Consider the following 12,389-nt stretch of genomic DNA (forward strand, 5'->3'; position numbering starts at 1 on the left):
GGTATTCAGTGAGGTAAGATGAATTAAATGCGCTGACAGTTCATTGCTCCTGCCTAATGAATTGCACTGAGTGGAGCGGATCACCACTCCAAGATGGCGGCCCCGCGTCTCGTCAGCGCCAGTAGGCAGTAGCGCTCGATGCTGCGTACCCTTATAAGATGTCTATGGTGTTGCCAACCCCTCAGTAAGGAGAGTTGCTATTGGCTGTCCGTGAACTCGTTAGATGATGTCATCGCCTCATTTACTTAATTGACTGCTATGGATGCTGTGGCAGAGAAAAAAATATATGATCAGAACTGCTAGTTAACTTTTCTTCTGTTGATTTTTTATTTAAATTCAAATAAAATCAAATGTTAGCGTATCAAATGTGGAGGGTTGTGACTAGGGCTGGGCGATATGGCCTTTTATTAATATCTCAATATTTTTAGGCCATGTCACTATACACGATATATATCTACATATTTTTGCCTTAGTCTTGAATGAACACTTGATGCATATAATCACAGCAGTATGATGATTCTATGTGTCTACATTAAAACATTCTTCTTCATACTGCATTAATATATGCTACTTGTAAACTCACAACTAAGTAAATTGACCAAAAGTGTATTTATTAAAGAGTTATTAAGCAGTGGCACAAACATTCATGTCATTTCCAAAACAAAGTGCAAGATTGTCAGAGACATTTTAAAACAAGCTATTAGTGCACTTTTGTGCATGATGTCACTAAGATGACATATCAAAACAACACTAAATTAAAGTGCACTTTTTGTACAGAACGCCACTACAATAGTTTAAAACAAATAAAGTGCACTTTTGTGCATGATGTCACACAAGATATTTCAATAAGTGTCAAATAAAAATGAGCTGCATAATAGGAAATCAAATAGTGTATGTCCTTCGCTACGTGGTAGGTTCCTGCGGACGTTATCTCCTTCTGTTGTTAACTATTTTTTTCATACGGTGTTGATGTGGAAATGGTTGCTCGGGCATTTTGTTTGTGTGGCACCGAACAGAGATGTTGACATGCAGAGTTTCAAGCACTCTTCATTCTCTAGCGGTTGACTTTTGAATGATGCTACAAATTAGCAGTAATGCTACTTTTTGTAACAACGCTTTTGCCGCACACTTGACATATTACGGTTGTCTGTTCAACATCTTCCCGCTTGAAGCCAAACCACCGGCAGACGATGGACCCCCTGCTGTTTTTCTTGGGAATTAATTTTTCTTCCTTCATTTGTTACCAGATTTGCACCTTTTCTCTCTCGTATTACCACTCGCGCATCACAGCTAATATTACCAATGCCGCTACCTGTCTGCTCCGCGAGAGCGTATGACGTTGCACGCGCGACAGTATGTGACGTATGTAAGAAGGTGCGCTTGTTTTATGTCTCTGTGAGGAGAGACAAGTAAGAGTGAGAAGAGCCTGTAGTGTAATGCCCGCAGCTAAAAGCAACTGCATGAGAACATACAGTATACTCCAATATCACGATATAGTCATTTTCTATATCGCACAAAGACAAACCCGCGATATATAGAGTATATTCCATATATCGTCCAGCCCTAGTTGTGACATTACTGTCGCCTATTGACTGTATGCTTTTTCCTCGAAGTCTGCAAGACACAAGAAAAACCTCCAATCATACCGAAACAACCCCCGGCGACTCCCAAGGGGACAAGCGGTAGAAAATGGATGGATGGGCATACCGTAACAAGTCGCTACCTTATATTCCAGACTATAGAGTGCACCGGTACTACATTTTAGAACACGGGTGTCAAACAGGTTTTCATTGAGGGCCACATCGCAGTTATGGTTGCCCTCAGAGGGCCGCTTTTAACAATCCAATCCACTTTATTTATGTAGCACATTTAAACAACAAAAATGTTACCAAAGTGCTGCACCAAAATATTAAAAACAAGATTCTTAGCTCCACCAATGACTGAATAAAAACAAAATAAATACATATGATTAAAAACGATTTTAAAGGTTAAAACCAATGAAAACAATAAATAGAAATAGGATATAAAGAACATACTTTATTTATTGAGTCAAAAATATTAAAGTTCGGTGATTTGTTAAAATTGCAAACAGCTAAAATGATGTACAAAGCAAACTATAACCTGCTACCCAAGAATGTACAACAATTCTTCTCAACTAAAGAGGAGAAATATAACCTTTGAGGAAAAAATAATTTAAAACATTTGTATGCACGTACAACACTTAGAACCTTTAGCATATCAGTATGTGGAATTAAATGATGGAATGGATTAAGTAAAGAAGTTAAACATTGTACTGATATGATCCAGTTTAAGAAGTTGTTCAAATGAATAGTGCTTACAAAGTACAAAGAAGAATTATGAGAAATACTTTCAACCTTATTGAAAGTAAGATATTCTTCATCTCAGTATGTTAATAATGACTGAATTAATTAATTACATATTACAAAACTGTTGTGTATACTAATTCAGATGTTATTTTATTATATAAAAAGGTCAGTAAATGATTCTATATATTTGTAAACGCTCTGAAGTGGGAAATGGGTAGGATTAAGTAAGCTTTGCTTCTTCCTACTCCTTTTCGGACATGATGAAAAGTGAAATGATATGAAATTGTGATGTATTAAACTGTAAGTGTGTTCATGTTCGAAATAAACTAAAAGAAAGAAAGAAAGAAATACAAATTTCAAAACACAGAGGACCACACAACTCACGTAGTGTTAAAAGCCAGAGAATATACAGGTAAAAGCCAGTAAATTAGAATATTTTGAAAAACTTGATTTATTTCAGTAATTGCATTCAAAAGGTGTAACTTGTACATTATATTTATTCATTGCACACAGACTGATGCATTCAAATGTTTATTTCATTTAATTTTGATGATTTGAAGTGGCAACAAATGAAAATCCAAAATTCCGTGTGTCACAAAATTAGAATATTACTTAAGGCTAATACAAAAAAGGGATTTTTAGAAATGTTGGCCAAGTGAAAAGTATGAAAATGAAAAATATGAGCATGTACAATACTCAATACTTGGTTGGAGCTCCTTTTGCCTCAATTACTGCGTTAATGCGGCGTGGCATGGAGTCGATGAGTTTCTGGCACTGCTCAGGTGTTATGAGAGCCCAGGTTGCTCTGATAGTGGCCTTCAACTCTTCTCCGTTTTTGGGTCTGGCATTCTGCATCTTCCTTTTCACAATACCCCACAGATTTTCTATGGGGCTAAGGTCAGGGGAGTTGGCGGGCCAATTTAGAACAGAAATACCATGGTCCGTAAACCAGGCACGGGTGGATTTTGCGCTGTGTGCAGGCGCCGAGTCCTGTTGGAACTTTAAATCTCCATCTCCATAGAGCAGGTCAGCAGCAGGAAGCATGAAGTGCTCTAAAACTTGCTGGTAGACGGCTGCGTTGACCCTGGATCTCAGGAAACAGAGTGGACCGACACCAGCAGATGACATGGCACCCCAAACCATCACCCAACCATGCAAATTTTGCATTTCCTTTGGAAATCGAGGTCCCAGAGTCTGGAGGAAGACAGGAGAGGCACAGGATCCACGTTGCCTGAAGTCTAGTGTAAAGTTTCCACCATCAGTGATGGTTTGGGGTGCCATGTCATCTGCTGGTGTCGGTCCACTCTGTTTCCTGAGATCCAGGGTCAACGCAGCCGTCTACCAGCAAGTTTTAGAGCACTTCATGCTTCCTGCTGCTGACCTGCTCTATGGAGATGGAGATTTCAAGTTCCAACAGGACTTGGCGCCTGCACACAGCGCAAAATCTACCCGTGCCTGGTTTACGGACCATGGTATTTCTGTTCTAAATTGGCCCGCCAACTCCCCTGACCTTAGCCCCATAGAAAATCTGTGGGGTATTGTGAAAAGGAAGATGCAGAATGCCAGACCCAAAAACGCAGAAGAGTTGAAGGCCACTATCAGAGCAACCTGGGCTCTCATAACACCTGAGCAGTGCCAGAAACTCATCGACTCCATGCCACGCCGCATTAACGCAGTAATTGAGGCAAAAGGAGCTCCAACCAAGTATTGAGTATTGTACATGCTCATATTTTTCATTTTCATACTTTTCAGTTGGCCAACATTTCTAAAAATCCCTTTTTTGTATTAGCCTTAAGTAATATTCTAATTTTGTGACACACGGAATTTTGGATTTTCATTTGTTGCCACTTCAAATCATCAAAATTAAATGAAATAAACATTTGAATGCATCAGTCTGTGTGCAATGAATAAATATAATGTACAAGTAAGTTACACCTTTTGAATGCAATTACTGAAATAAATCAAGTTTTTCAAAATATTCTAATTTACTGGCTTTTACCTGTAAGTGGGTCTTGTCGGAGGCAGATATTTACATATATCCATATTTAAGTGTTACTTCTTTACTTTCATAGTCATATTACAAAACAGCTAGTGTTCTTCCATTTGTTCTCTTTTGGTTGTCTGCAAGTGCTGTGTGCCAGCCTTGAAACTTGGAAATGTGGGGAGGAGTCCTCTCTGCTTTTCGTCTCAGGCCGGCTCTAGATAAGAGGCACAATAGGCTTGTGTTAAGGTGAGAGAGATGAGGGCGGGGGGGATTATAGAAGAGAGTGTTTTTCCATGTTATTTTCTTTCTGGTTATCCTCATGTCCACTATGAGTTACATTGACTTCTGCTCTTATCCTGTCCTGTCTCTTCTCAGAGTTGAACAATGGACGTTTGTATTACTTCTGGAGGGTGGGGGCGAGGGACACATTATAGAAGAGTGTTTTCCGTGATGTTGGATTAGACCATTTTAGCTGCGCTAGTGAATGCTTCTGTACTGGATTTGGTCTCACGTTTATTTCCAAGGCTTTGGAAATAAATTACAAAATACCTATTCTGTCTCTGGTGGTCCTTCTTACTCAGCTTATGTGTCATCAAAAGAACTTGGGAGTGTCTGGCAACTTAAATTCCCTGGGAGGAACATCTGGTCTGAACGCAACAGTCTTAAAGACGAGACTTAAAAACACTCCACTGTGGGAGCAGTTGGAACATGGAGGGGCAGAATGTTCCAGAGCTTAGGCCCTGTCTCCCCTGTTTTTTTAAGTCTCGTCCTGGGCACCATGAGCTGGAGCTGGCTCTCGGACCTCAGAACAATGAGTAATATATGAATATACATGTATAAGGGCTGGGTGATATGGACTATATTTTTACTTTAACTCGATGTATATTTCTATATATTTTTCAGTGAAAGTATACATATAAAGATATTAATTTTTGAGTGAGATTCAGTGAAATTGAAGTGAATGACAAGTGTACTGTAAACAATCAGTGGCACTTTTATTAACCCAGTTAGTCAAGATGGGTATTAACAGCACAGAAAATAAACTGTTTAAGTAGCACATAATTACATAACATAAATAAGTTAGAAAAATATTATTTCTATGTAAAATAAATAACATTGCTGTGCAAATAATACATTTTTGGCAGCATTTCTCCTGCGAAATATATCCCCAGCTTGGCAACTGGAGAACAGTTTGGATTTGGGCTTACATGGTAAACAACTCAAATGAATGTTTTATCCAGACGCAGACATTTGTAGACGTTGTGGGTTTCCTGGATGTTGTCAACGTCGCTAAAAGAAACATCTAAAGAAGACAATCCCTCTGCCATCTTCCACTAGTTTAATATATAAATCGCTCTTCTCTTCTATGACTCTCTCGCCGTCATTTGGGATGTCTGTGGTGATTTTCCCCAACCAATCGTGACTCATCATAGTAAACAACCAACCAATCATGGATGTTCTTATACGTGCAAGCACGTCTTGGAAGGAGGAAGGGGAGGGGTTTAGTAGCCCATGAGAGGAAGTGAGGAGCGGGGGAGAACAAGGAACACAACAAGTAAGCGGCGTCATTTTAACGTGAAATACATTTGATCGATATTACGATATTTTCTTGATTCATATCTTGTTTAAAAATATATCGATACACCCTACAAACTTGTTATATCGCCCAACCCTAACTGTTACCATGTTTGGTCATTTTACCATGTTACCATGTTTGTTCATTTCAACGTGAAATACCGTATTTTTCGGAGTATAAGTCGCACCGGAGTATAAGTCGCACCTGCCGAAAATGCATATTAAAGAAAAAGTGGGGTCAGCAGGAAACGTCGCACTGGAGCCCGGCCAAACTATGAAAAAAACTGCGACTTATAGTCCGAAAAATACGGTAAATTTGATCGATATTACGATATTTTCTTGATTCATATCTTATTTACAACTATATCGATATATCTTACAAACTTGATATATCGCCCAGCCCTAACATGTATATATATAATACATTAACAATATATTTTTTTACAGAAGCTGCAAAAAAAATATTAAAATTTTACTTTAAAAACTGGCAGCTCAGTCACCAGAATTTTACAGTAAAAGCAATGGTTTTTTTTACAGCATGTAAAAAAATTAAATAAATGGAATGGAAAAACAATACCACTGTTTTTAGCAGTACAATTCAAGCAACAGAGCTGCCAGTTTTTGTTTTTACCTTAAAATCTGGTTTTAATGTTTTTTTTTTAATGTTTTTTTTTACGTTTTAGCGTCTTACTTTATATGGAAAAAAACAGTACCAAAGTAGATTTTACGGTAAAAAACTCGGCGGAGTATAACCATGAAATCTATTGTCAATTTTACAGTCTACAATTTGATTGAAAATTTGTTTTGAACTCATAAGTCAAGCAGATATTTAAGTACAGTTTTTATCTTTAATTTAACAAAAAATATTTTTGGGATGCATGATAATATAATATTTTGATTTTGATCATATTTCATTTTAAAATATATGCAATTGCATGCAGTACATGATTTTTAATGTACTGCAGGGGAAAGAACGAATATATTTAGTAAGAAAAGCTTTTTATTAACGCATATTATTTCCAGGCTTTCACGGGCCACATAATATAATGTGGTGGGCCATATTTGGCCCCCGGGCCTTGAGTTTGACACCTGTGTTTTAGAAAAAACACAGCTCGCTCTCCAATCAGCTAAACAGACTCAATAACTCCACGGTGATGTTTCGGTGAATTTACGGAGGATTTTGTGAAACTGAAACAATTAAAAAAAAAATTCAATTGTAAGTTAATAATACTAACACAGGCTTTTGTAAATGTGTCAGCATATTAGCTATTGCTAACGACGCTGGCTTAATTACGTTCCAATAGCATGTACAAATATGCAAGAAAACACTCCTACAGACATCACACATATAATAGTTTTAGTTATATTGTAAAACTTACAAACGTTGCTTGGAGTGATGAATGAAGAATCCTTACGAGGAGAAACGCCACGGACGACAATAAGACTGGACGGCACTGTTAAAAACAGAAGGCCGTTGCAGCACCTGCAATGAGCAAACTCGTCCAAAAGATGGCGCCATAGCACAAACAATAACACACATTTTCATTGTCTTAGCTTGTTTTAAAAAAAATATAGAAATATTTGCAGCGTAGAAAAATCCATAAATTTGCCGCACCGTTTTATAAGCCACAGGATTCAAAGCGTAGGGGGAAAAAAATACCGGCTTATCGTCTGGAATTTATGAGGGATTTGTCAAGAGTAGCTGTAGACAAAAAAAAAAGTCGCTAAGAGGATTTGGAACGTCGCCGGATTTAGCGACAAAGTCACCGAGTTGGCAACACTGGTGTCAGCCAGAGGGATCACATACTTTTTCATGAAAGTCGGCTGATAATTGATTCTCTGGCTGATCGATCGACACACCTCCAATAATTTCACTTTGGTTATCAGGAATATCTTGCAAACACGCACACATAAACATTTCCAAACACATCTTTTACAGTTACAGTGTGTCAGCCAAAATATCACCATTCAACAATTAGAAATTCACAATTTTTGTCTTCTTACTTTACATTCATAAAAATATTATCAAATTTATATAAACAACACTGTTTTTTGTATTTATTTTATGTCACATTTATCAACATTATTGTTATTTTAACATCTACATCCTGACTATATTCTGGCTCTCTGCAGAATTTTATTTGGAGCACCCTCCAATAATGCCGTGATGGTATCAAACGAAAACTTGGTGCGTGTAGTTTTTTTCTGGCGCTTTTGCGTGGGCCGGACTAAAAATATACTACATCCCTCAAAATCGTCTGCGCTGGTCCGGGAAAGTGTGGGGTGGGGGGGAGACGAGGAAGCAGGTGAGAGAAGTTTTTCGTAGTAGATAAGAGGACATGTTTTATCACCAGAAATTTCATCAAAATCAGTACATAACTTTTTAGGTTATGTTGCTAACAAACTGACAAACAAACCCTGGCGAAAAACAAACAAAGCGCGGCACCTTCGTCTCGAGTGTTTCCAAGCTGACTCAGAAATACTAGTAATATGACAACCTACTTTATAAACCACCACCCGGAAAACATATTTACAGCCAATGAGGCTAAACATCAGTTTGTGATGTATTTACGTTAATACAATTGACATTTTTAGTTACCTTTTCTGGGGAGATAGCATTTTCCAAACTCATTAAAAAACGTGAGATTTTGATATCATTACAACCCGATTATTGCACACATGTTTTTAATGTGAAACAATTGTTTTATTTTTTTAATCAAACTCCAAGTTGATTTGATGCATTTTTTGTACGAAAATAATAGGAAATAAATGGGGTATTTCATTGTTTTAGTGCAAAATAATAAACATAAATTTGCAAACCTTGCTGACATGACTCCGACTGGCGACGGAACCCAGCACGGTCGTTTAGGGAATTTGATGTTTTCTTATCAGTGACGGAGCAGGGAGGGGCTAAGAATACATTTGCGTGACAATTTCGCATGAAGCGCACTGTTATTCGTTAATTGAGGTTTTACATGCGCTTCTTGGCACCAAATGGGGCCCCACGCATATCGCCTAATCTGCTTTCTACACGACAAAATAACTCCAAGGTGCTTATCAATCCATCTAATTCTTCTCACACTTCTTGTCTCACTCTGCTCCCTGCAGGTACATCCGCTCGGAGAGGTCCATCATCTTGGTGAATTTCTGCCTCTCCATCCTGGCCTCAAATTTACTGATTTTGGTGGGACAATCACAAACGCTCAGCAAGGTAAGACACTTTCAGAAAGGTACATTCTTGCATACATACTTATATTCATGCAAAACATACATATATATACATGCATACATGCACGCATACATACATACAAACCCCGTTTCCATATGAGTTGGGAAATTGTGTTAGATGTAAATATAAACGGAATACAATGATTTGCAAATCCTTTTCAACCCATATTCAATTGAATGCACTACAAAGACAACATATTTGATGTTCAAACTCATAAACTTAATTTTTTTTTTGCAAATAATAATTAACTTAGAATTTCATGGCTGCAACACGTGCCAAAGTAGTTGGGAAAGGCCATGTTCACCACTGTGTTACATGGCCTTTTCTTTTAACAACACTCAGTAAACGTTTGGGAACTGAGGAGACACATTTTTGAAGCTTCTCAGGTGGAATTCTTTCCCATTCTTGCTTGATGTACAGCTTAAGTTGTTCAACAGTCCGGGGGTCTCCGCTGTCGTATTTTAGGCTTCATAATGCGCCACACATTTTCAATGGGAGACAAGTCTGGACTACAGTACCCGCACTCTTTTACTATGAAGCCACGTTGATGTAACACGTGGCTTGGCATTGTCTTGCTGAAATAAGCAGGGGCGTCCATGATAACGTTGCTTAGATGGCAACATATGTTGCTCCAAAACCTGTATGTACCTTTCAGCATTAATGGTGCCTTCATAGATGTCTAAGTTACCCATGTCTTGGGCACTAATACACCCCCATACCATCACAGATGCTGGCTTTTCAACTTTGCGCCTATAACAATCCGGATGTGTTCTTTTCCTCTTTGGTCCGGAGGGCACGACATCCACAGTTTCCAAAAACAATTTGAAATGTGGACTCGTCAGACCACAGAACACTTTTCCACTTTGTATCAGTCCATCTTAGATGAGCTCAGGCCCAGCGAAGCCGACGACGTTTCTGGGTGTTGTTGATAAACGGTTTTCGCCTTGCATAGGAGAGTTTTAACATGCACTTACAGATGTAGCGACCAACTGTAGTTACTGACAGTGGGTTTCTGAAGTGTTCCTGAGCCCATGTGGTGATATCCTTTACACACTGATGTCGCTTGTTGATGCAGTACAGCCTGAGGCCTGAGGGATGGAAGGTCACGGGCTTAGCTGCTTATGTGCAGTGATTTCTCCAGATTCTCTGAACCCTTTGATGATATTACGGACCGTAGATGGTGAAATCCCTAAATTCCTTGCAATAGCTGCTTGAGAAAGGTTTTTCTTAAACTGTTCAACAATTTGCTCACGCATTTGTTGACAAAGTGGTGACCCTCGCCCTATCCTTGTTTGTGAATGACTGAGCATTTCATGGAATCTACTTTTATACCCAATCATGGCACCCACCTGTTCCCAATTTGCCTGTTCACCTGTGGGATGTTCCAAATAAGTGTTTGATGAGCATTCCTTAACTTTATCAGTATTTATTGCCGCCTTTCCCAACTTCTTTGTCACATGTTGGTGGCATCAAATTCTAAAGTTAATGATTATTTGCCACAAAAAAAAAGTTGATCAGTTTGAACATCAAATATGTTGTCTTTGTAGCATATTCAATTGAATATGGGTTGAAAAGGATTTGCAAATCATTGTATTCCGTTTATATTTACATCTAACACAATTTCCCAACTCATATGGAAACGGGGTTTGTATATACATGTATACATACATATGTACATACATACATACATATATACATACATACATACATACATTAGGACAGTGTTGTTGGTATCTGGACTGGTACCAAAATGTATTTCGATATTTTTCAAAACAAAGGGGAGCACACAAAAATGTCATGATTTTTTTTTTAACGGAAGAAATGTTTTTTATTGCACTCAGAGAACAATTTCGGCCTTCAATAAAATAGTGAACATACTAGACAACTTGTCTTTTAATATTAAGCAAACGAAGGCTCCTAATTAGCTGCTGACATATGCAGTGACATATTGTGTCATTTATCTACCTATTATTTTGTCAACATTATGATGGAAGAATAATCTATCTACATTTTTGTTCAAATGTAATAATGTCTTATTATTCTGTTGTTTTATACTTGACATACATTTTGGCTGATGCTACAAATGTTGATATCAATCCAATACCAAGTAGTTTCAGGATCATACATTGGTCATAATTAAAGTCCACCTGTGTCCAGTGTATTTCCTGACTTTATAAACCAGGCGTGTCAAAGTCAAGGCCCGCGGGCCAGATCCGGCCCACAAATTAATTATCTATGGCCCCCGGGATGATATTTGATTAGTATTAGAACCGGCCCGCAGGCCACAGCCGTCTGCGGGTGTTTTGCACGCACCAATACTCCATCAGTGTTGACGCTAGGAATTTTCAAAATGGGGTCCCATCAAGTCATAGAATTGGGGTCCTCTGTACATTTTTGTGGTTCCACTTTTTTGTAATCGTTTTGAAAACAAATGATAAATGCATGCATTATCCTGTTATATCTCACATTCTATATTGTGTTTTGGAAAAAGGTTGTCATAAACGTTACTTAATTCATAAAAAAAAAAAAATACAAAAGAAAACACATTTTTATGCACATGTAATTGTATTCAGTTATAAACATTCATTCCCTTACTTCTTTCCTTCATGGATCTAAACTTTACCGCTGCCGGTATTTTTTTCTATATTTTTATTGTAATCTTTTCAGAATGAGTTTGTTCTATTTTTGGCCAAAGTAAGACAAAGAAAACAATCTGAAGTTGTCTTTATTTTTTTAGTTTTAATGCCATGATTTTAATAGTTCGGCCCGCGTGTGCACAGATTTTCCTCCATGCGGCCCCTGAACTAAAATGAGTTTGACACCCCTGATCTGTCTACACTTCTGTTAAAATGCAATAATCACTTATTATTCTCTTGTTTTATACTTTACATTACCGTATTTTTTGGACTATAATTCGCAGTTTTTTTCATAGTTTGGCCGGGCTCCAGTGCGATTTATGTTTTTTTCCTTCTTTATTATGCATTTTCGGCAGGTGCGACTTATACTCCGAAAATACGGTAGTTTTAGATGATAATACAAATGTTGATATCAATCCAATACCAAGTAGTTACAGCATCATACATTGGTCATAAATAAAGTCCACCTGTGTCCAGTGATGTATTTCCGGACTTTATAAACCATAACACAAAAGATAGAAGTACCGTATTTTTCGGAGTATAAGTCGCACCGGAGTATAAGTCGCACCTGCCGGAAATGCATAATAAAGAAGGAAAAAAATATATATAAGTCGCACTGGAGCCCGGCCAAACTATGA

General features: G+C 37.9%; 1 protein-coding gene across 11 annotated transcripts in view; it reads left to right on the forward strand.

Annotated features, from left to right (window-relative positions):
* adgrb2 (adhesion G protein-coupled receptor B2) overlaps positions 1-12,389 on the forward strand; it is a 771,897-nt gene that overhangs the window by 543,673 nt on the left and 215,835 nt on the right. For all 11 annotated transcript variants that reach the window (XM_061982439.1, XM_061982435.1, XM_061982437.2 and 8 more), the window contains one exon: positions 8,995-9,097. In XM_061982439.1, coding sequence (XP_061838423.1) covers positions 8,995-9,097 — 103 coding nt within the window. The remainder of the gene's footprint in view (positions 1-8,994; positions 9,098-12,389) is intronic.

The sequence above is a fragment of the Nerophis lumbriciformis genome, linkage group LG21 (genome assembly GCF_033978685.3).
Source record: "Nerophis lumbriciformis linkage group LG21, RoL_Nlum_v2.1, whole genome shotgun sequence".
NCBI lineage: Eukaryota > Metazoa > Chordata > Actinopteri > Syngnathiformes > Syngnathidae > Nerophis > Nerophis lumbriciformis.